Source organism: Gorilla gorilla, chromosome 16 (assembly GCF_029281585.2).
Source record: "Gorilla gorilla gorilla isolate KB3781 chromosome 16, NHGRI_mGorGor1-v2.1_pri, whole genome shotgun sequence".
In the NCBI taxonomy this organism is placed as follows: Eukaryota; Metazoa; Chordata; class Mammalia; order Primates; family Hominidae; genus Gorilla; species Gorilla gorilla.
The window spans coordinates 33,221,984-33,246,374 of record NC_073240.2 but is presented as its reverse complement, the minus strand read 5'-3'; the positions used below and the strand labels follow the sequence as shown (position 1 = coordinate 33,246,374).

The window sequence follows — 24,391 nt, the reverse complement described above, 5'->3', positions numbered from 1 at the left end:
GGGTCTTCTTATGGTGCCCAGGCTAATCTTGTTAATATTTTTATATTATCATTGTATCTTAGGCAGCTCAAGCTGCCATAACAGAATACCAGAGACTGGTGTCTTAAACACACATTTGTTTCTCACAGTTTTGGAGGCTGGGAAATCCTCCACAAGGTTCGGGCAGATTCAGTCCCTGGTGAAAGCCCCCTTCCTAGACTACAGGCTCCTGCCTTCTGACAATGTCTTCACATGGCACAAAATAGAGAAAGACGGAGAGCTATGGTCTCACTTTCTCTTCCTATAAGAACACTAATCCCATCATGGAGATGCACATGATCTTAACCAGACAAATTTTTTTTTGGATATTTTGAACTGATCAAATAACTCACATTGATTCAAAATATCACAGTTATTAAAACTCAGGCACAAAATCAAGTTAGTTCATCACTAATTGAGGCAGATAATTTTAAATCAAAATATAGCTACACAAAACATCATTTCCTAATTATCTTAGACTTTAAAAGTAGTTAGAGGAAGAGAAAGCTCATCTCTCTATTACAGTATTAATGGGTTTCCCATCCTAGGTGTCTTAATCTATTTAAACAGCTATAACAAAATACCATAAATTGGTGGATTATAGGCAATAGAAATTTGTTGTTCACAGTTCTAGAGGGCGGGAAGTCCTAGATCAAAGTGCCGTAAGATTTGGTGAGGACCTGCTTCTTGATTCATGAATTGCCATCTCTTCCCTGCATCCTCACTTGGTGAAAGGGGCAGGAGTCTCTCTGGGGACTCTTTTATAAGTGCACTAATCCCATTCATGAGGGCTCTACCGTCATGATCTAATCCCCTCCCTCTAAGGTCCCACCTGCAAATATCATCATATGGGTGTTACATTTCAACAGATGAATTTTGGGGGGCACTATCATTCAGTCTACAGCACTGTGAAATCCCTAATATCGAGTTTTCTTTTTAATTTTTGTTTTGTTTTGTTTTGTTTTGAGACAGAGTCTCGCTCTCTCGCCCAGGCTGGAGTGCAGTGGCACGATGTCCGCTCACTGCAAGCTCTGCCTCCCGGGTTCACGCCATTCTCCTGCCTCAGCCTCCCGGGGCTGGGACTACTGGCGCCCGCCACTACGCCCGGCTAAAATTTTTTGTATTTTTAGTAGAGATCACCGCACCTGGCCTCTAGATGAATATTTGAATAAAAGTTGTATGTATGATGATAAAACAACAAGAAACTGAATTTTTGCAGAAAGTAAAAATAAAACTTGTCACTCTTTATATAGGCAAATCAGAGACTAGAGGTTTTAGAAAAGACATCAGTATGTTCCATATAAAGTATGTACTGGGACCCCGTCCGTCTTTTTCACCATATAATATCAGTGTTTTTAATAGTACCTGGGATGGCTGGGTGCAGTGGCTTACGCCGTAATCCTAGCACTTTGGAAGGCCGAGGAGGGAGGATCATGAGGTCAGGAGATCGAAAACATCCTGGCTAATACGGTGAAACTCCGTCTCTACTAAAAATAACAAAAAAATTAGCCGGGCGTTGTGGCGGGCGCCTGTAGTCCCAGCTACTCTGGAGGCTGAGGCCGGAGAATGGCGTGAACCCGGGAGGCGGAGCTTGCAGTGAGCGGACATCGTGCCACTGCACTCCAGCCAGGGCGACAGAGCGAGACTCCATCTCAAAAAAAAAAAAAAAAAAGTACCTGGGACATGATATGAACTCAATGACTATTTATTGACTGAATTAATTGAACAAGTTTATGCAAGAAATTGACATAAAATTAAACATTGTCTTCTTATATCATATAGTGTCTACAAAAACTAAGTTGATACAGAACCTGTATTCTAACATGATTAAATTTGAGCCAAGTACATTTCTCTCTTAAGAATTTAGAAGTTTATAAAGAAATCAGGGCCTGGGAACTGAATCATTAATGGAAGATCTCAAAGGCAATATTCTTTTCATTGTAATTAATATTAAGTCGTTAAAGTAATAATAAATAACTAACATTTAGGTTCCTGAAAAAAATGATTAAATTGAACATCAGATAGTTTGCATTTATATCACACTGTACAATTTATATTTTTTATGCTGCTTTACTGTAACATTTCATTGAACAAATGCATCTTATGATTTCAAGGTAAGGTATTGAAATATGCCTTTTAAAAATGTAATGCTGTATTAGTGATTTTAAAATATGTAAAAAAAAATGTGTGGGAAATACTAGAAACGTTATTTGAAATTAGCCAGTTCTGGATTTGCTTATTTTTTAAATTTTATTTGCCAAACTGAGAACAATAGCCTTTACACATTTTCTATTTTTCTGGACTTGATTCTTAGGAACCTTAATTTTGCACTTTTGCATTCCTCTATAAATGTTAATGTTTTGGCCAATGACATTTTTCTAGATAAATTCAAAAGCTTAACCTAAGTAATGTAATGGTGGCATTTATGAAATTGACTCCTGGTTCTTTCTTTAAATTCTTTTTTATTGTTTATTTCTATGGCACCATTACACTATGCTATCACAATGTTCTTGTTTTATTCCCCATGTTTAAAAAGCTGTATATTCTTTGCTGAATCTTAAAGGTCACTTTAAAACCTGAAGACCATGACTGAAATACAGTGAAGATTAAAGATAAAAAGGAGGAAAAAGGTTAAATTATAAAACCTCTAATATCATTACTCATATATATGATACACACAGAGATGCATCACCTAGGTCCTCCCTGAGAGCTGTGTCAGTAGACAGGACTCAGCTGTGAGCCCCTTCAGACGTCACCTCAGCTGCAGAGCTTCCCCTTGCCTAAGGTCCTGAGGTTCCCAGTTGTGGCGCATATCCAATGACTGATTGAGGTGAGGCAAGGAGGCAGGTGAAAGAGGTGGGGAGGGGACTTGGGGCCTATAAAGACTCGGTCATGTCATTGCAATGTGAAAGGATGCCAGTGGGCCATTTTATCTTCAAAGTCCCCTGTGAGATGAGCCAAAGCTGTGGTCCAGGACTTCTTTTCAGCCCAGCTTTTTCCCTTTCCCTCAATCCAGCTTCCTTCTTCTCCTTTTCACACGTAGTAATCCAAGGGCACTCCCTAGTATATATCTCCATGTCCAAATCTGCTTAAAAGAGAACATTGTATCATGAATGATACCATTCTTCAAAAATATGGAGTACTTTGAGTGAAAGGAGTTGAACGGTATGGAAGAACAGCTTTGGTAGCGTAGTTAGAATAGAAGCTACTCTACATTGGGTTGATGCATGAATGGGATATTAGGAAGTAAAGTAGCAAATTGAAAACTCCTTTCAAAAGAAGAGAATTAGAAAAGGGTCAGCAAGATAGTAGTTGGGGCCTAGCTGTGATGGATCACGCCTGTAATCCCAGCACTTTGGGAGGCTAAGATGGGAGGATCACTTGAGGTCAGGATTTCAAGACCAGCCTGGTCAATGTAGCGAGACCCCACCTCTTTAAAAAAAAATGTAGTTGGAAGCTAGAGAATAGCATAACAAAAAAGAGGGTGATTTTAGAAGACAAAAGGGCCCACTGGAGCTCTCTCACATTGGAATGAAATTCTGAAATTACCCTCTTTTTGGTTATGTCATTCTACCTCAATCATTTTGCCTCAATCATGTTTACAGGCAAAATAAGAGATAGAGAAGTGGGAAGGGCTGAAGGCAGAGATATGAGACACAATAACAAATGGGGAAAGATACAAGATATAATGGAAGGCATGAGCTAGATCAATTCTACAAGTGAAAAATTACATTAATTAAGAGAAAGGATCGGGGGGAGGACGGTGGCCCGCGAGGCTCGTCGCAGACAACGCGGCGGCGATGTCCGCGAGCCAGGCGAGTGCCGCGGCGGCAGCGGCGGGGCCTTGCGCGCGGCAGGGCGGCCTGGGCTTCGGCCTCCCTCCGGTTCCCTGGAAGCGGGCCGGCGACCAGCGCGGGAGCAGCAGCAGAGGCGGAGGCTCCAGCGCGTCTCTCTCCTCCCCCTCAGCCTGAGCCAGGGGAAGCCAGGCGGCCCGGGTGTCTGGAGGGGGGGGGGTGGTCCGCTGCCCGAGAATGGGAATTCTCTTCACCAGAATATGGAGACTGTTCAATCACCAGGAGCACAAAGTTATCATTGTTGGGCTGGATAATGCAGGGAAAACTACCATTCTTTACCAATTTTCTATGAATGAAGTTGTACATACATCTCCTACAATAGGAAGTAATGTAGAAGAGATAGTGATTAATAATACACGTTTCCTAATGTGGGATATTGGTGGCCAAGAATCTCTTCGTTCTTCCTGGAACACTTACTATACTAACACAGAGTTTGTAATAGTTGTTGTGGACAGTACAGACAGAGAGAGGATTTCTGTAACTAGAGAAGAACTCTATAAAATATTAGCGCATGAGGACCTAAGAAAAGCTGGATTGCTGATTTTTGCTAATAAACAAGATGTTAAAGAATGCATGACTGTAGCAGAAATCTCCCAGTTTTTGAAGCTAACTTCTATTAAAGATGACCAGTGGCATATCCAGGCATGCTGTGCTCTAACTGGCGAGGGATTATGCCAAGGACTTGAATGGATGATGTCACGACTTAAGATTAGATGATCTCTACTGACCTCTTCTCATAGATTTTGTATAAATGAAGTGCTGGACTTTACCTGAAAGCTGCAAAAATTAATGGTTTAGATATATTTATAATAAACTGATTTAAACTTTTTCTATAAGAAGAAAAATTAAGACCACTTATTGAAAACAAAGGTGAAGTCTCACCTTCCAGTTTGCTTTCTCATTAGTTTTTTCCAAAGTAAGTTATTGAAGCTGTGATTGACATTTTTCTCATAATGAATCCTCTCAGGACATTGTGTAGCCTATGGTAAGTACAAAGGGAGAGGAAGACATTTTGAATTTTAAGAGCTTTATTATCAGTTTAACCCTCCCTAGTTGAATGTTATTTTCTTCTTGTTCCATTAAGTCAAAATACAAATCAGCACAGATATTCGAATGTTTCCAATATTTTAAAATGTAATGTTACTTATGAAAAGTATTTTGCTTAAGGTTGTGTGTGTATTGTGTATATACCTCAAGTTCAAGTTAATGGCATTGATTTATGTTCCAGACAAAAATAACACAAATAATAATATCCTTCGTTATAACCACAATGAGATAAGTATTGGCATTAGTGTTCAGTGCCATTTTATACTTTCTCTCTGTGTTCTCTGTATTGTACTAACCAACCTCCCAAATCGCTGAGCTGCTCGTTTAAAAAAAAAAAAAAAAGGAAAAGGAAAAAGCATGACATTGTGCATCGATTTTTTGTTGTTGACCAAAATCACACACATGGAAACATGTAATTCAACAGAGTGGGAAAGCTAGCAGATTCTTGGCTTAATATTACTAATAGGCAGGATTGTACAATGAGCAACTATCAGATTATTCCTTTCAGTGGTTCTTATGGCATCTAAATTACTGAATAAATTATTAATCCATTAATCAGTGAATCAAATTATGATTAAAATTATCAAATGAATGCTCAGCATTAATTGAAAACTGTTTTGTGAAACATGTCTACCCAGAAAAGTAGCATTCTATAAATACTATTAAACAACTTAGCTATATTATTTTTAAGTATTAAATTATATGTCAAGCAGTTAAAGTGAATTTCAGAGTAAAAGTAAGGCATGTTTCTGAGCAACATTGATAATTTCTTAATTTGCAAATTTCTTATTTTGGTACTTGGAATATAGTATGAGATTTTTTATTTCTAAATTTTGTTGTATCTTCTATTACATAAATGCATTGACAATTACAAAAAAAAAAAAAGAGAAAGGATCACTCATCACCCAATTATAGGTAAGTTTATAGGAGGGTGGGACTGGCTACATAATGGTAGGTGATACTTTATGTCCTTATTTTCATTAAAGAGACTATGTCATTTCCTGAAAATGAAAGATGTGGGTTTGAATAGAGAGTTGGCAAAATTTGGTATTTATTTGAAATTGGCATTTATTTGGGAAGATAATGTAGGGTAACTAATCCACTTAGATGATACTTATTAACTATAAACTATGTACCAGGTACTTTGCTATAATATAAAGGCAATGGAAAAACCAAGATTCAATCTTGATTTGACATCCTTAACATTTACAGTGTCGTGGTGGAAACTATGTAAAGAATCCAGTGTGATAGAAGGTGGTAGATGTGGAAACAGGAGGTTTAGAAAAAGCTCCAGGACACACTGCTGATACATCTAACTCAGGATCAGGGCATTAAAGAAACCATCACACTCTCCCTCAATCTCTCTATTCTGTCTCTTGATTGAATCATTTTAACAAAGTATCAAGATGGCCCTCAGCACTAAGGAAGAAGTGTTATTTGAAAGCATGTTTTTGAATAGTTGCATTTATCTAAACAGAATTTTTCACTCCTGTGTAGATTTGGCTTGGAATTGGTGTATTCTGGCATTTCATGTTGTAAAGCACTTGAGGTGCTTAAGAGATATTTGGTCGGCCGGGTGCAGTGGCTCACACCTGTAATACCAGCACTTTAGAAGGCCGAGGTGGTTGGATCACCTGAGGTCAGGAGTTCGAGACCAGCCTGGCCAACATGGTGAAACCCCGTCTCTACTAAAAATACAAAACTTAGCTGGGCGTGTTGGCAGGTGCCTGTAATCACAGCTACTCGGGAGGCTGAGGCGGGATAATTGCTTGAACCTGGGAGGCAGAGGTTGCAGTGAGCCAAGATTGCACCACTGCATTCCAGCCTAGGGAACAGAACAAGACTGTATCTCAAAAGAAAAAAATAAAAAAAGAAGGAGAGATATTTGGTAAATAACTGAGGCAAAGGTGGAAGAAAATAGTGTTCTGCAGGAGATCAAATAATGTGTGAAGAGAAAATAAAAATTTTAAAGAACTAAAAGAATCAGGTATTGAAGTCAAAGGTGAGAGGGCCACTGGAATTCAAAAATACAATGCGAATAACTACAGAAGATGTCATCATTCCTGATGAGGCAATGAATGTGGGTGCCTAAATTAAAGTAGAAATACATGTTATTGAAGATAAGGAGACCAAAAGGTGTAAGGCCAGGGTGTTGAATGTATTTTGCGCAAATGCGCTAACGCTACCCAGAGTGTTGGCAAGGGGAAAATCATCTGATGGCCTGTAGCCAGAGTTTTCCTTAAAAATGCAGACGTGTCCTCCTGGAAAATAGACATCTTTGAAAAAATGAAGGAAATTAGGGTGTCACGGCATGAATCTCGTGGAGGTGATGAAGGACTGATTTGAGAGCAGCCATGCAGAGTTAGGACAATGCCAGCAACATCTGACCCATGTTCATGAAGCTCCAGATAACTTAGGTGATTGCTTTAATGCAAAAGGCCACACAGTGTGAATTCCTGAGAGACTATTTATCTTTTATATTCCAGAGGTTGGAATGGAATAATTCACTCATTTGAAAGGCTTGCTGGATATCCTCTATTTCAGGGCTCTCCAAACCCATACTAGTCCATGGCTGTTAGGAACTGGGCTCCACAGCAGGAGGTGAGTGGCGGCTGAGTGAGCGAAGCTTCATCTGTATTTACAGCTGCTCCTCATGGCTCGTGTTACCCCCTGAGCTCCTCCTCCTGTCAGATCAGCAGCAGCGTTAGATTCTCATAGGAGCATGAACCCTATTGTGAACCAAGCATGCAAGGGATCTAGGTTGTGTGCTCCTTATGAGAATCTAATGACCGATGATCTGTCACTGTCTCCCATTGCCCCCAGGTGGGAACATCTAGTTGCAGGAAAACAAGCTCAGGGCTCCCAGGGATTCTACATTATGGTCAGTCGTATAACTATTTCATTATATGTTACAAAGTAATAATAATAGAAATAAAGTGCACAATAAATGTAATGGGCTTGAATCATTCTGAAACCATCCCCACCACCACCAGCTCTGTGAAAAAAATTGTCTTCCACAAAACCAGTCCTTGATGCCAAAAAGGTTGGGGACCACTGCTCTATTTCTCTTCACTGTTTAGAGAATCTGTTCTTCCACTCATGATCTACAAGGATTAAATGTTTCAAACAGTTCAAGTCTTCAAAATATGTATTTTGTAAACTTGAATTTTTAGAAATCATTCACAGTATCCATATTATGTTTTATTTGCTGCAATGCCCTATACATTTCCCATATAATGCTCTTGAATATACTTTTACAACTTCAGTAACTTTACCCTTTACTGAATCTCAATCTGTCTCTCAATTTCTCTCTCTCAGCAAATCTAAACAAAAGAGAAACATGTCGACTTGTGCTATGGTCTAAATGTTTGTGTCTCTAAAATTCATGTGTTGAAACTTAATCTCCAATGCAATAGTATTAAGAGATGAAGGCTTTGGAATGTGACTGGCAGAGCCCTCATGAATGGGATTGGTGCCTTCATAAAAGAGGCCTCCAAAATCTCCCTAGCCCCTTCCACCAAGTGAGGACGCACAGAAGTCACCATCTATGAAGTAGAGAGCAAGCTCTCGCCAGATACCAAATCTGCTGACACTTCAGTCTTAAACTCCCACCCTCCAGAACTGTGAGCAATAAATGTCTGTTTTATAGTTGTCTAAATTATCCTGTCTAAGGTGTTTTTTTATAGTAATGTGAATGGACTAAGACAACTTCAAAATGCAAGGTACCACACCAATAACAAGGAAAATACTCATGTTTTGTAACATTTATTTTATACCAAAGATACGCCAATTACTGTATACAAATATATGCCAAATGTTGGGTAAAATACTTTACATAAATTATATTAATCCTGACAACAACCTGAAGGTAGATACTGTTGTCTGCATTTAAAGATGAGGACGTGGGGCTTGGGTTAAGTAACTTACCTCACATCTCATCATGCTAAATGGCAAAGCTGGGATTCAAACCCTGCTCAGTCGGACTCCCATCAGGCTGCTCTTAGCCTGGTTATATTTTGAAGAAAAGAAGTTCAGAAACTTATCCATAGACATGGCCAGGTAGGGCCAGAGTCCAGACTCAACTGACTGTCAGCCAAGGCCAGCCTCAACTCTTCCATTTTACCTCCAGCCTGAACAGCTTAAACATTTTTTCTCTTGCCATCTTATTAGAGTACATAATGCCTATAATGATGGGATCCACGTGATATAGCATGACAACACTCTGTTTTAAAAAAGGTGAAATGTAATTTTTTTTTAAAAAAATTTTAATTTCTGGGATACATGTGCGGGACGTGGAGGTTTGTTACATAGGTAAACGTGTGTCATGGTGGTTTGCTACCCCTATCAACCTATCACCTAGGTTTTAAGGCCCCCATGCACTAGCTATTTATCCTGATGCTCTCCTTCCCCCCAACCCCCCAGTAGGTCCCAGTGTGTTTTGTTCCCCTCCCTGTGTGCTTGTGTTCTCATTATTCAGCTTCCACTTAGAAGTGAGAACATGCGGTGTTTGGTTTTCTGTTCCTGTGTTAGTTTGCTAAGGACAATGGCTTCCAGCTCCATCTATGTCCCTGCAAAGGACATGATCTTGTTCCTTTCTATGACTGCATAGTATTCCATGGTGTATAGGTACCACATTTTCTTTTTCTAGTCTATCATTGATGGGCATTTGGGTTGATTCCATGTCTGTGCTATTGTGAATAGTGAAGCAAAAAACAGATGCAATAGGAATGCTTTTACACTGTTGGTGGGAATGTAAATTAGTTCAACCATTGTGGAAGACAGTGTGGCAATTCCTAAAAGACCTAGAACCAGAATTGCCATTTCACCCAGCAATCTCATTACTGGGTATATACTCATAGGAATATAAATCATTCTATTATAATGAAACATAATGTAAAAATACCTCAAGTGTATTTGTATTTTGGTAATATCTGAATAAGACATAAAATATAATGCACACATCTTTATATCCTTTTATCCATATCTCTCTTTCTTTAAATCCTTCTGGTTAAAATTTGTCATCACCTCCTGACTATGTATATATTTTTTCTTTTCTGGAAGAAAGCTCACCTAGGCCTTACTCAAATGCATGTTCTCAATCTTTACCTACCACCCCTCCTGCCTTTTTGTTCCAGTTTCCTCTTATCATTGTACTGATATGGAGATAATGAAAGAGAATATCACTGTCAGCCACCAGCAGTGCCTTTTCAGAGAAGAGCAATGGGGAAGAAATTGAGCAGACAAAGCCAGAATCCCCATTAGCAAACAGAAAGAGGGAGCTCAGGATAACCACGTACATTAATAATTCTTGTCCCCCAAAAGGAAGCTCTGTAAAATAAGTTGTATTACATCCATACATAGCAGTACTTTAAATATAACTCTAGCTTAAGTATTTTAAGCATCTCCATGATATGAACCTAAGCGAATAAACTCAATAAATCAATATTTATAAGCTCTGTTCACTTATTTCTTGTGGTTTCAGCCACTGATTTCAGAATATGCATGAAAAATATATTTCTTCTGAATATTTGATTTCATGATCCCAAGTAGACACATCTCTGTATTGGGTTTCAACAAGTCCACAAAAGTTAAATACCCGCTTTTAGCCAGCTTTGATTTTCAGAAGTTTAATTCTGACATTTAGTGATATACAATATGTAAAACAACCTGGCACTATATCTGTCATATCATAAGTACTTGGCAAATATTTCAGTTTACTCTTTCTCATAATTGAATAATGGCTCAATAGTAAAACTCTGTAGGGAAAAATTTAACCTCTTATTTATCAGTTACAAATAGTTTAAGACAGATAATACCCCTTTCCTTGTTAGCTTTAATGCTGAGTCATTAAAATTGTGAGCAATGTATTTATTTTGAGGAAACTATTTTTTACTAAGGATTTTTTTTTTTTTTTAGAATTTTATGAGTCTTCAAAATAACTAGAAAATCTTAAAGTGTTACCAAACAGAAGTGGACATTTAATAAACACCTCAACTTTAATACTTACAGAAAATCATTTGAAGGCTGTCACTCCTCTGGGTATTATAAATTTTAGCCTCGGTCAAATCAAATCACCAGGAGGCTACAAACTTGAACTATATTGCCTTAGTTTCCAACAGAGTTTCTTTCCTTGAATTAAGTTTTGGGGCCATGCCCTACTCCTTTTAATAAAAGAACAATACAACAAATAGTCATATGAAATCCATTTTGTTGCCTAATACAAAAATATTGTTGAAGAGTATCATAATTCAATGGCTCATATATATAAAATGTCTCAGCAAAGGCACTTATGTCATAATTCAGTACTAGGAAATGATTTCCTTCAGGCAAGCTCCCCCTTAATTTTTTTTTTTTTTTTGAGACGGAGTCTCGCTCTGTTGCCCAGGCTGGAGTGCAGTGGCACCACCGTGGCTCACTGCAAGCTCCACCACCTGGGTTCACGCCTTTGTCCTGCCTCAGTCTCCTGAGTAGCTGGGACTACAGGCTCCTGCCACCACGCCCGGCTAATTTTTTGTATTTTTAGTAGAGACAGGGTTTCACCGTGTAAGCCAGGATGGTCTCGATCTCCTGACCTCGTGATCCGCCCTCCTTGGCCTCCCAGAGTGCTGGGATTACAGGCATGAGTCACCGCACCCGGCCCCTCCCCATTAATTAAGGTGAGAAATGCATAAATGATGATGGTAGTCATTGACGCACCAGTTAGGAAAGAGTGAGGCCGGGTAACTGGATGACACCTGCACGGGGCTCTGAGGTCTCAAGGAAAATGACAGGTGTTTGTGTATTCCAAAAATGTGGACATGATGGCATGAGGCCCAGTGAAGAAGGGGTAGATTATGAATGGTGTTATCCTGAACATAAGGAGACTGAGATAGTGTAGTTTTAAAAATGGCAGCATGAAAAAAGGTGAATGCTAACCCCACCCCACCTTATGGTAAGTGTCTGAAGAATAATCTTTCCAGGTACTACTAGTGGGTATTCTTAAAGGACAGAGGCAGCTTTCTGTTTGAGTAGGAAGGTATTGGAAGCAGTATATGAAGGAGTAAAAATATGAAAGAGAGAAATATTGGAGCAAGAGTGGGAAGTATGGTTAAAGATAAAGAAATGGCAGAGCACTTTAGGGAAATATGGTGTGAGACAGAAAAGAGGCATTTTTGAGTGATGAAAATACTAATCATGGCTAACACTTACATAGCATTTATCGTATGTCAAGCATTTACGTGTATTAACTATTATGATGCTCACATTAACCCCAGGAGGTCAGGCCTATCACTTTACAGGAAGTTTAAGCAACTTCTGAAATATTAACAATTCTTCTGAATTGCTTCTCTGGTGACAGGAATAAGAGTCGCAGTAGCATCAACTTGCTAAAAAGTTTTAAATGGTGCTCAGAATAAAGGTATTTTACTGCTTCTTGAGACTCATTGTAAAATGGCTTGAAATGTCTTTGCCCTGAATCTCTGCCAGTGGGAAATTGGATGAGTTGCTAAAGAATGTGGAATTAATTATCCATAAACACTTTGGATATTTCTCTTTGTATAGGGTATTGTAAATGGTCTTTAGCCAATTATAATTTAATATCTCACTTGTCTCTCTCATACATAGGTATATATGATATATACACATGTGTATGTGTACAATTCAATACATCTATGTGTCTATGTAGCTACCTGTGTATGCATGTATGTATGTATGTATCTGCCTATCTATTAATCTATCTCTATGTATCTACCTACCTATCTATATCTGTGTCTATCAACTTCAGGAATGCTTGGCATTCTTCTAACATCTGTAGGGTATTTAGGGATTAGGCTATGATGATAGATTTCCAGCTTCATTTCTTTTTAAAATATTTTATTCTTCTTGCTCATTTTCCTTTTCCTGTCCCTAAAGGACAGTTTCTCCTCAGTTTAGGACTTCTTCCTTTTGCTCTCTTATCATTTGCAGACTTTCTGTTCTCAGCCAGAACATCCCTTTTGTGCACTGTACAACCTGTTGACACTGTCACAGTTGCCACTTGATCATTGCAGATAAAGGAGGAAGTAGCAATTCTGGAATGGGTGGCTTATCTCTTGGCTTTGTAACTGGATATCTTCATCTGCCATGCAGTCACTCTTTTTTATTATGGAGACATGTTTTCTGGGAAAATGCTACCATGAAGCAGGACCAATCTCCAGTTCAAGGTACCTCTTGATTTGTTCATTCCAAAGCATCCCCTGTTAGAAATTAGGGCTCAGATCACGGGGTCATCTATTCTGTAAGTAAAAGGCTGACAAAAAGTCTGTTACTTCACTGCTCTTCACATTAGCGTAATATTAACAATGGAAATCCAGTTCATTCAATAAAACAAGTGTTGATGAGTCAAACTCGGTAAAATATTTTAAGAGACTTATTCTGAGCCAAATATGAGTGACCATGGCACATGATACAGCCCTAAGGAGATCCTGAGAACACGTGCCCAAGGTGGTCAGGGCGCAGGTCAGTTTTATACATTTTAGGGAGACATGAGACATCAATCAAATACATTTAAGAAACACATTGGTTTGGTTCAGAAAGGCGGGACAATTCAAAGCAGGGGTGGGGGGTTGCTTTCAGGCTATAGGTAAATTTAAACATTTTCCAATTGATAATTGGTTGAGTTTGTCTAAAAACCTGGGATCAAAGGAAAGGATATGTTCAGGTTAAGCTAAAAGACTGTGGATACCAAGGATCTTCTGAAGTCTTATAGTGGCTGCCATTAGAGATAATAGATGACAAATATTTCCTATTCAGACCTTAAAAGGTGCTGGACTTCTACTAATTTCTTCAGGATTGGGAGGGCTTGGAAGAAAAAGACCTAGTTATGTCAATAGAGATTCTTTACAGATGCATATGTCCCCCAACAAAGGTCAGCTTTGCAGGACCATTTCAAAATATGACAAAGAAACTTGCTTTTGGGGTAAAATTTTTTTTACTTTCTTCTTTGTCACATAATGTTATGCCAGAGTCAGATTGCAAAGTAAGCCATGATATATAGGGTTAAATAAAATCCATCTGATGAGAATTTATGGTTAGTAGGGGATGACTCCCCAGACCCCTTAGATAAGAATTTGGGCAAAATAAAAAAATCAGAGCTTAGTCTTCACAAGTTATTGACAAACAATGAGCTACCAGTTTTATTTATATTCTTTCAGTGGTCTTCAACAGATGGCTCATGAATTCACATATTTGACAATTTTAATGTGAAATAAATTTAAGATATTTCAACAACAATCATATAGGAAAATATAGATAAATAAGAAACTATAAAAATTATACTTTCAAACCTTTCCCTCTCTAAGACACATGGTTTACCTGATCTCACACAGATATTGAACATACAATTTAATTTTTAAAATTAATTTTTCTCACTTTAGAAAACTGCCATCTTGAGGCCGGGCACAGTGGCTCATGCCTGTAATCCCAGCCACTCAGGAGGCTGAGGCAGGAGAACCACCTAAACCCGGAGGTGGAGGCCGCGGTGAGTCGAGACCGCGCCACTGCACTCCAGCCTGGAAAACGAGTGAAACTCCACTCAAAAAAAAAAAAAAAAAAAAAAAAAAAAGACAGTGTTTCACCACGTTGCCCAGGCCGGTCTGGAAGTCCTAGGCTCAATCGATCGCCGCGCTCGGCCATCCAAAGTACTGGGATCACAAGCATGAGCTACCACGCCAGGCCGATCTATTCCTTTCTGATTAATAAATTGGACCGGGCATGGTGGCTCACGCCTGCAATCCCAGCACCCAGGGAGGTGGAGGCAGGTGGATCACCCGAGGTCAGGAGCTCGAGATCAGCCCGACCAACACGGAGAAACCCCGTCTGTACAAAAAAAAAAAAAAAACACCAAAATTAGCTGGCATGGTGGCTCATGCCTGCAATCCCAGCCACTCAGGAGACTTAGGCAGGAGGTGGAGGCCGAGGTGAGTCGAGGTTAGGCACCTAACCGGGAGGTGGAGGCCGCGGTGAGTCGAGACCGCGCCACTGCACTCCAGCCTGGAAAACAAGAGCGAAACTCCACTCAGAAAAAAAAAAAAAAAAAAAAAAGACCGTGTTTCACCATGTTGTCCAGGCTTTGGTCTGGAACTCCTAGGCTCAAGCGATCTGCCGCACTCGGCCTTCGAAAGTCCTGGGATCACAAGGGAGAGGCACCACGCCAGGCCGATCTATTCCTTTCTGGTTACTAAATTGGACCGGGGGCGCGGTGGCTCACGCCTGCAATCCCAGCACCCAGGGAGGTGGAGGCAGGTGGATCACCCGAGGTCAGGAGCTCGAGATCAGCCCGACCAACACGGAGAAACCCCGTCTGTACAAAAAAAAAAAAAAAAAAAACACCAAAATTAGCTGGCATGGTGGCTCATGCCTGCAATCCCAGCCACTCAGGAGGCTTAGGCAGGAGAACCACCTAACCGGGAGGTGGAGGCCGCGGTGAGTCGAGACCACGCCACTGCACTCCAGCCTGGAAAACAAGAGCGAAACTCCACTCAGAAAAAAAAAAAAAAAAAAAAAAAAGACCGTGTTTCACCATGTTGTCCAGGCTGGTCTGGAACTCCTAGGCTTAAGTGATCCGCTGCGCTCGACCGTCCAAACTCCTGGGATCACAAGGGTGAGCCACCACGCTAGGCCGATCTATTCCTTTCTGATTAATAAATTGCGCCGGGCACGGCGGCTGACGCCTGCAATCCCAGCACCCCCGGGAGGCCGAGGTGGGTGGATAACCTGAGGTCGGGAGTTTGAGACCAGCCTGACCAATACGGAGAAAACTGTCTCCACCAAAAAAAAAAAAAAAAAAAAATTAGCCAGGCATGGTGGCTCACTCCTGCAATCCCAGCCACTCGGGAGGCTGAGGCGGGAGGATCACTTAAAACCGGGAGGTGGAGGTTGCGGTGAGCCGTCATTGCACTCCAGCCTGGGCACCAAGAGCGAAACTCCATCTGAAAAACAAACAAACAACAACAAAAAACCAGGTTTCACCATGTTGCCCAGGCGGGTCTGGAACTCCCAGGCTCAAGGGATCTGCCTCGCTCCTGGGATTACACTGTGAGGGTTAATTTTATGTGCCATGTTGACTGGGCCACAGGGTGCTCGGATTAAACATTGTTTCTGGGTGTGTTTGTGAGTGTTTCCAGGTGACTTTAGCTTTTGAGTCAGTGAATTCAGTAACGTAGATGGCCCCATGGAGATGGACATCATCCAACCTGGTGAGGGCTTGAGTAGAACAAAGGGAGGAAGGGGAAATTTGCCCCCTTTCTTTCTGCCTCTTTGCTTGTGCTGGGACATCTCATCTTCTGTCCTGGGACTGGGATGTACACCATCAGCTCTCCTGGTTCTCAGGCCTTCTGACTTGGACAGAATTAAATCACCAATTTTTCTGAGTGTTCCAGCTTCCAGATGGCACATTCTTTGCCTTCATAATAATGTAAGCCATGACCCCATAATAAGTCTCTTTTTAAGAAAATGTGGGACATATATATCATGGAATACTATGAAGCTATAAAAAGGAACAAAATCATGTCCTTTTCAGCAACATGGATGCAGTTGGAGGCATAATCCTCAGGAAACTAACACAGAGACAGAAAACCAAATACTGCATGTTCTCACTTATAAGTGGGAGCGAATAATTAAGTCCTAATTCCTAGAACCTGTAGATGTTACCTCATTTGGAAAAAGCATATTTTCAGGTATGATTAAGTTAAGGATCTTGAGGAGAGATTATCCTGGATTGTCTCCGTGGGCATTAAATCCTGGCACATATATCCTTATAAGAGGGAGATAAAGGAGATTTAACTTCAGACAGAAGAGAAGGAGGCCCTGTGACCAAGGAGGCAGAGCCTGGAGTGGGGGAGCTGCAAGCCAATGAATGCCAGCAGCCATCAGAAGCTGCGAAAGTCAAAGGATGGATTTTCCCCTCAGCCTCTGCTGGCTCTGCTGATACCTAGATTTCAGCCCAATGATACTGATTTTGGACTTCTGATATCCAAAACTGTGAGAAAATAAATTTCTGTTGTTTTAAGTCACCAAATTTTTGGTAATTTGCTCTAACAGCCACAGGAAACTAACATACATGCCTACCTGGGTCCAGTTGTGTCCTGTGACTCCTGCTTTCCCGGGACAGGCAGGCTGCTCCATGCCTCCTGGCCATCCTCCTGGGTGCTGGACGCTGTAGGCTGCTCCATGCCTGTTGGCCATTCCCTTTGGTGCTGGACAGCACTCACATTGTGAAATCCACTGGCCCTGTGAAAAACACCTGGAAATGTTACCAGGAGAGGGGTTAGTTCTCTTTTTGGCAACCCATGTTACTGCTTATGGCTTAATATCTGTGCCTCCAAGATCCCTTCTCTCTGCCTTCATCGATGCCAGGAAAGCAGTCACCTTTTGCCTTTCTTTGCTTCTCAGCAAGTGGCATGTCTCCATGTCACTTTAAGCATCAAGCACACGGAGCCCAATAAGATGCTGAAAAGTGTCTGCCTACAAGGTTACAAGGTGGTGGAGACATTCTGAGCCGGTAACTGCAGGGCTCAGTAAAACCGCTACAGGAAATCTCAAGTTCAAAATGCTGAAGTGAAAAATGGGTGATCACAACGAAGGGAAACACAAATCCCTTCTTTTAAAAACATTATGGTGATAAGGCACAACATAAAATTTACCATATTAACCACTTGTAAGTATACAGTGCAGTAGTGTTAAAAATATACATGTTGAGTAACGAGTTTCTAGAACTTGCTTCTCTTGGAGAACTGAAACTATAGCCACTATACAACAACTCCCCATTTCTCTATCCCCTGGCTTATGGAAACAACCGCTCTATTTTCTGTTTCTATGAGTTTGACTAATTTCGAACCTAATGTAAGAGAAATCGTACAGCATTTGTCTTTGTGTGATGGGCTGATTTCAGTTAGTGTAATGTTTTCAAGGTTCATCTATATTGCAGCATGTGACAGGGCTTCTTTCTTTTTTAAGGCTGATAATTTTATAGTATTCCGTTGCATGGATAGACCATATTTATTTATTTATTTATTTATTTATTTATTTATTTATTTATTTATTGAGACAATCTCACTCTGTTGCCCAGGCTGGAGTGCGGTGGCATGATCATGGCTCACTGCAGTCTGAATCTCACATTCTCAAGCGATCCTGCTGCCTCAGCCTCCTGAGTAGCTGGGACTACAGGCACATGACACCATGCCTGGATATTCATCTTTCTGTGTAACTGGTTGAGAAACAGGGGAGTAACAGTGAAGAAACAGTCTTAGAATAAATCTGGTGACAGCAGAAGAGAATATGAGACAGATTGTGCTCACAGAGCCTTGAAGAGTGTGACAGTATTTGAGGGCCACGCTGTTGTCTTAGAGTGAAGTGAGGAGAACCTGCACTGCTTTGGTAGTCATGGGAATGGAAGGAGGAAAGAAATGTGAAAGCTCATCGGTGGCAGAGTCAAAATGGCTTGGTCTTTGTAGTCAACGATTAAGTGAGAAGGAGGAATTACTGGCTGACTTAGAAGAAGTAAAAAATGTGAAATACCGATAAAACACAAATCTTGCGATTTTAGTCAGCGTAAAGACTAAGAATTGTGTGATTCTAGATATATTATTAAGCAGTTTTGTTCCAGTATTTTATATCCCATATCTTCTAGCTATGACCCTATTTCTTTGTTTCTTGACATAGACAAACATTTTTTAAACTAAGAGCTTCATTGTGATACAGTTTTTGTATGATAAGCCTTACCCTTCAAGTGTACAGTTCAGTGGTTTTTAGTATATTCAGAGTTATGCAGCCATTACCACTCCCTAATTTCAGAACATTTTCATCTCCCCAAAAAGAACCCCGTACCCACTAGCAGTCGCTCCCTGTACCTCTCTCCCCCACCACTGATCCTGGCAACCTCTGATCTAACTTCTATCTCTGTAGATTTGCCTATCCTGGGCATTTCATATAAATAGAATCATACAAAAGTGGCATTTTGTGACTGATTTTTCTTTACAGTGATTATAAATCAAATGCCTGAAGACGCTAAGCTTAGGATAGTGTTTGCTGTACAACTTTGATAACTGAACTTTTGTAAAGCTGAAAATGTGACTGTGTCTGTATATGTGGCATATTATCCTTAGATGATCCTTACTTCGATTATTAAGAATTTTTTCCCCTAGTAATCTTCAACTGTCTCAATATTCAGCAGGAACCCCTTGGAGACAAAGATCAGTATGAATTTGGAACACCTATTGACAAAATGAATGTAATTTAATTTAGTAGAGTAGTAAAGTCAACCACTTTTAGGTGTTGATGCTGCTGAAAGTGTGTATTAAGGAAAAGTTTACTTACCCTACTTTTTGTGGAGGTGCTAGAACTACTTCCGTCTTGTGTTTAGATTTCAACAAACCTTTGCATGGGCATTATGTGGTTGCACAAATATACTTCGTTTTGACCTGAAAATGCAAAAACTTCCTTTCTTCCCACTTTCTGAGACTCTGCAACCTTAAAGGAAGAGTGGGGTTCTTTAAAGGAAAGGTGGTGGTGGTTGGGTCATGGGTAACAATGTCTACTGTGTACTTCCTTTCCCAAAACAAGTCCCTGTCTACCGTCAGCATTTCCAAAATTTGAAGATCAAGTGTGGTGTTAACTCATTAACTCATGACTAGACTTTGAGCGGTTGTGGAAGCAAAATCTCAGTGAGTGCCTGGATGTTCTAATTCTGTGAAGTCAGTGAGTGCATATTCTGTACAATACTCTCTTAGCCCAGTGGCAGGTTTAAGGAGTGGGAGAGCGATTTCTATGTTTCGGAAATCAAATACACAAAGAATAAAAATTTTTAATCCCATGATTCTTTGCCCGAGTTTAATTTTTTGGAGAGTTTTTCTTTTAGATTTTCTTTCCCTTCCATTAAACTTTTACTTAGAAAGGTCCCAGCGTTTGGGCAAAGCAAGTGGGAAAGACACTTGCTTGGATTCTCCAGGATAAGGGATTGAAGAGGACTTCTTTCCCCCATTTTATTACTGAATAATGTCACAATAACAATTATTAAGGTGAATAGTCTACAGTGGAAGTTTTTAGGTGCCTTGTCTGCAAAATAATTTGGTTTAGTCAACCCAAGGATGCCTTTGGTTAGCTGGAATGGGAGATGTGCAGGTTAGAGTGGTCTTGGCAAGTCATCCAGGGGGAAATACAGCATTTGGAAGGGCAGGAAGCAGAAGGAATCTCAGGCAAGGGAAAGGCGTGGGCAGAGCCCCGGAGGACAGAACAGGTTGTGGTGGACTTGGTGTCCACATAGACCTAATTAGTGGACTTAGCTTTTGTGTTTTCAAAATTACCACAGTTTGTGTTCTAAAACTGTCATTCTCTTGATTTTATTTTAGACATACTATCTGTGTATTTTGAAATTTAAAATAACAGTAAAGGAGAAACGAATTTATTTTGTTTGAGAAAGAGTTAAAAGGTTAAAACATCTTGATCTTAATAATTTTCTAATGGGAGATTTGGTACACCCCCAGAAGTTGTCTTTGGTTCAGAGAAGAGTCTTCAGATCTAGAAAGGACTTGAGAAGTCCCAGAGAGGTGCTGCATGGTCTGAACCATTTGATTCTCACGACACAATGGATAAAAACAATCTGAACCAGGAAACCATGCAGATGTTCATATTTTGGATAGGGTAAGGTCAGTGCCGTCGTCAGAGGAAAAACTCTCGGCCATCACAGGATGGGAGAGAAAGTTTGAGTTGTGAAGAATACTCAAATGCCATTTAAGGAAACGGGTTCTTCTGCACCTATTCTTTGGAATATTTAGGGCTAAGTTCTTAGTTTTTGACATCATAAAAATGTCAAAGTATTCTGTTCTAAGAGCCATTTCAAACAACTGACTAGAATTTCAGAGCAATTACATGAGAGTAATACCATTAAAATGTTTAAATTACCCATAGTCCTATATCCCTAGCAAGTATGTTCACGCTTGCATGTTCTCGTCTCATCTTTACTGTGTGCATACTTTCTTAGTAATGGCATGTAGACATTGTTTAAGCAGGAATAATTCTCGAGATAATTTTGTATGTTTCCTTTTTTCTTTTTAAGGGTAGGTATTGGGTGGAGGAGCATTATATTTGCAACTTCTCGCAAAACACGTGATTATTTTCTTATAATATTCAATTTTCACCCTCAATAGAGTGTTTTGATTATGTAAGTTAGATAGAAAGTAGAAGGTTCTCTTAGAGAAATTTTAGTGTTTTTTTTTCATAGCTCCTACTTTCAAGAATGAAAAAGGTAAACCAGTAAAATGACACTGTACTTGGTGCTGAATCTATGCTGGGATAGGCATTAAGAGTGACCTTTATTTAAGGTTCTAATTTGCTCATGTTGGGCACTTAGAATGTCAGCTTGTTGCTTTTTGTGAGATTCTGGAAATGGTCCAATTTTACTTTTTCCCCTTGACTCCAGAGTTTTTAACATTGATCTGCTGCTGTTGAGGCATATGCCATTTTGTTAGGCCTCCTCAAGTGGGAATCAGGAATGCTGCTGTGTTCTAGAAAGGTTTTGTTCTTCCCGTAGGGCTGAAGCAGTGCCTACTCAATAGAACCAGTCATCGTGCAAAGAAATGCCACCTGACTCAAAGGCAAAGCCCGAGTGCAGCTTGGAGCAAAGAAGGTATTTTATTAAGAATTTTACATAAACCATAAGATATATTTTATATTACTTTGCGAGCCTTCTTCCTGTCTTGACTTAATTCTTTTTGAGAGAATTCATTTCATTTTCATTTGGTTTGTTTTCTTCTTGTTACAAAGATGATCTATAGAAAATATAGAAGTATAAGAGAATTAAAGATACTAACTGATAATTGCTTAATGATTTAGTATCTGCTTGTTTAGTCTTTGTTATATTTACAGTAGGCAAACATGTCTACCGTTGTAAATTTATTACTGGTATGTATACCCTAGTAAGTTAAAAGTTATATGTACTTTGAAGTTTTGCAAAATTGAGTTCATATTATAGAATTAATTCCTGATGAACTTTTATGTGCTAGGCACTGGTCTTTTTATTTAATTATTTATTTTTACTTTTTTTTCCTCTGTGCCTATGCTTACCAAGTCTTTTTATTTTTTACTTTTTATTAACTCTTTTAATCCTCTGAATAAATTAAAAAGAGGGTATTATTAATATCTGCATTTTGTAGATGAGGTAACTGAGGGTAGGTAACTTGTCCAAGGTCACAGGTGGCAGAGCAAGGATTAAAACTAGACAGTCTGGCTGCCCAAGGCCCAACGAAGAGGAGCTGAGAGCAAGCCACTGGGCAGAAGGATGTTGGTCAGGCTGGTTTCCTGTTCAGTTAACAGGAAACGCAGGCTTAACCTTAATTCTAGGATGTTACCGAGAAAGCCTTCCAAAGCCATAGGTTTTTTACCATGACCATGACTTTTTTTTTTTTTTGAGACAGAGTCTCACTGTGTAGCCCAGGCTGGAGTGCAGTGGCGCGATCTCGGTTCACTGCAGCCTACCTCTCTTGACAGTCCACTGGTTAAAGTGATTCTCCTGCCTCAGCCTCCCAAGTAGCTGAAATTACAGGCGCCGGCCACCACGCCTGGCTAGCTTTTGTGTTTTTAGTAGAGATGGGGTTTCACCGTGTTGGCCAGGCTGGTCTTGAACTCCTGACCTCAAATGACCCACCTCTGCCTCCCAAAGTGCTGGGATTCCAGGCGTGAGCCACCGTGCCAGGACCCAAGGCCCTTAAGTTTTAACGTCTCATTCTTCAGTCAGGTTTTCCTTGTTCCTGCGTGTTCAGCCATTTGTTTTTAAGTTTGTGTTGAAGGAGAAACTAACAATGAAAACGGACTTGTCGACGGAAGAAAAGTAGGAATGGAGCCTCTGGTGCTGTTTGAGTGATCCCTCTGCCCCAGGCCTGGCTGCGCACTGCTGTGTTCTGGAAAGGCGCATTGTACCCTCGCTGTGGCAGGTAAGAGTCCTGTACAGGTGCTCTGCCCACTTTACCTTTCAGGCTTCTGTATCAGCTGTTTTTCCCTTGTAGAATGTGCCCCTGACCTGTGCCCCTGACTTCCACCCCTTAACCCTACCCAATACATCTTTACATGTCTGACCATCAAGACTCTTCTGGGTCATATTCAGTTCATGCTGATATTTTCCCTTCCTCCCCTCTTTAGTCCTTACTATTTTTGCTTTGGTCATGTTATGCTATATTCTTTAAGCCTTTAAAAATTTTGTTGTATCATGGCAGGGGAGAATATTTTATAATTATGCTTTGTGCGTTTTATCTTCCACTCAATGAATGCTTGGTAAATATTTGTTTTATTGAGTATATGACCCTTTTCTAGCTGTACTGTGAACAAAAATGTTCACTGTCTTGTACGTTAACTGCTAAGAATTTGTCAAAAGTGCAGAGATGACATCCAGAACTTGTCAGAATATTACAAAAAGGTCTCTAAGGGCTTGATGGAGGTCTGTAAATTGACTTCATGTGAAAGAGTGTAAGAAGTGAAAATGTGAAGCATGACTGGAGAGCCGGAGTGATAAAGCAAGGGTCCCTTTCTCCAGATCCTTTGTAACAGTGTCATGTGACCTCTTCTAGATCATTCTGAAAGACGATGCCAGCTTGGAACCTAGGAAAGCATCCAGTGGGTTTCTGCATGTTAGGTGGTTCAAATCCTCATTAGCACCTTTGTTTTCTCTGCCTCAGTTTGCTTACAGTGATGTTCTCAGTAGCTGTAATTGCTGTCTGTCTTTGAATATTTCAGCATTTTTTTTTTAGATCACAGGGTATATGTGCATTTTTATTTTACCAAGTGTTAGAATTTTTACCCTGCCTTTGTGGGCTCTGGGTTAGCTACTTGGTTGTTTCATCGTAAAATGATTAGCAGGAAAAACTGTGTGTGTGTGTGTGTGTGTGTGTGTGTGTGTGTCTGTGTGTGTGTGTGTATTTTAAGTTTCTTAATTGGGTTGGTACATGTAAACCATTTAGAACAGTGCCTGCTGCATACCACATCCCCATCAGTATTCACGTCTCTCATATTCTACCCTCACACTTGATTGATAGTTTGCTTGATTATGTATTTCTAGGTTGAGGATAATTTTACCTTAGAATTTCAAAGTCTGTGCTGTTGTCTTCTAACGAGTCGTGGTGGTGAAGCCTCATGCCATCCTGAGTTTCACTTGTTTATGCATGACTTTCTCCCCGGAAGCTTTTAGGAGTTTGTCTTTTCCTTGGTGAGCTGAAATAGCACAACAGTGTACTTAGTGTGGGTCTTTTTTCATTCATTATGCTGGGTACACCAAATGAACAGGCCTATGGATAGGCTCTTTCAAAGTTGGAGTCTTGAATCTTGTCATATTTTTGTTGTTAACTTTCTCTTTTCCATTTTATTTGTTCATTTGGAAGTGTCTGTTAATTGGATTTTAGACCTCTTGTCTTGAGTCTTGTATGTCACGTTATTTCTAAATGTTTTTTAAATTTTCAGTTCTGGAATATTTT

The 24,391-nt window shown here is 40.1% G+C and overlaps 1 protein-coding gene and 1 pseudogene across 1 annotated transcript; both read left to right on the top strand.

Moving 5' to 3' along the window:
- Positions 1-24,391, top strand: part of LOC134757267 (uncharacterized) — a 214,320-nt pseudogene that overhangs the window by 151,981 nt on the left and 37,948 nt on the right.
- On the top strand, positions 3,769-5,262 carry LOC101135389 (ADP-ribosylation factor-like protein 5A). Its single transcript, XM_055363209.2, has one exon. The coding sequence runs from the start codon at positions 4,050-4,052 to the stop codon at positions 4,587-4,589; it is 540 nt and encodes a 179-aa protein (XP_055219184.2). The 5' UTR covers positions 3,769-4,049; the 3' UTR covers positions 4,590-5,262.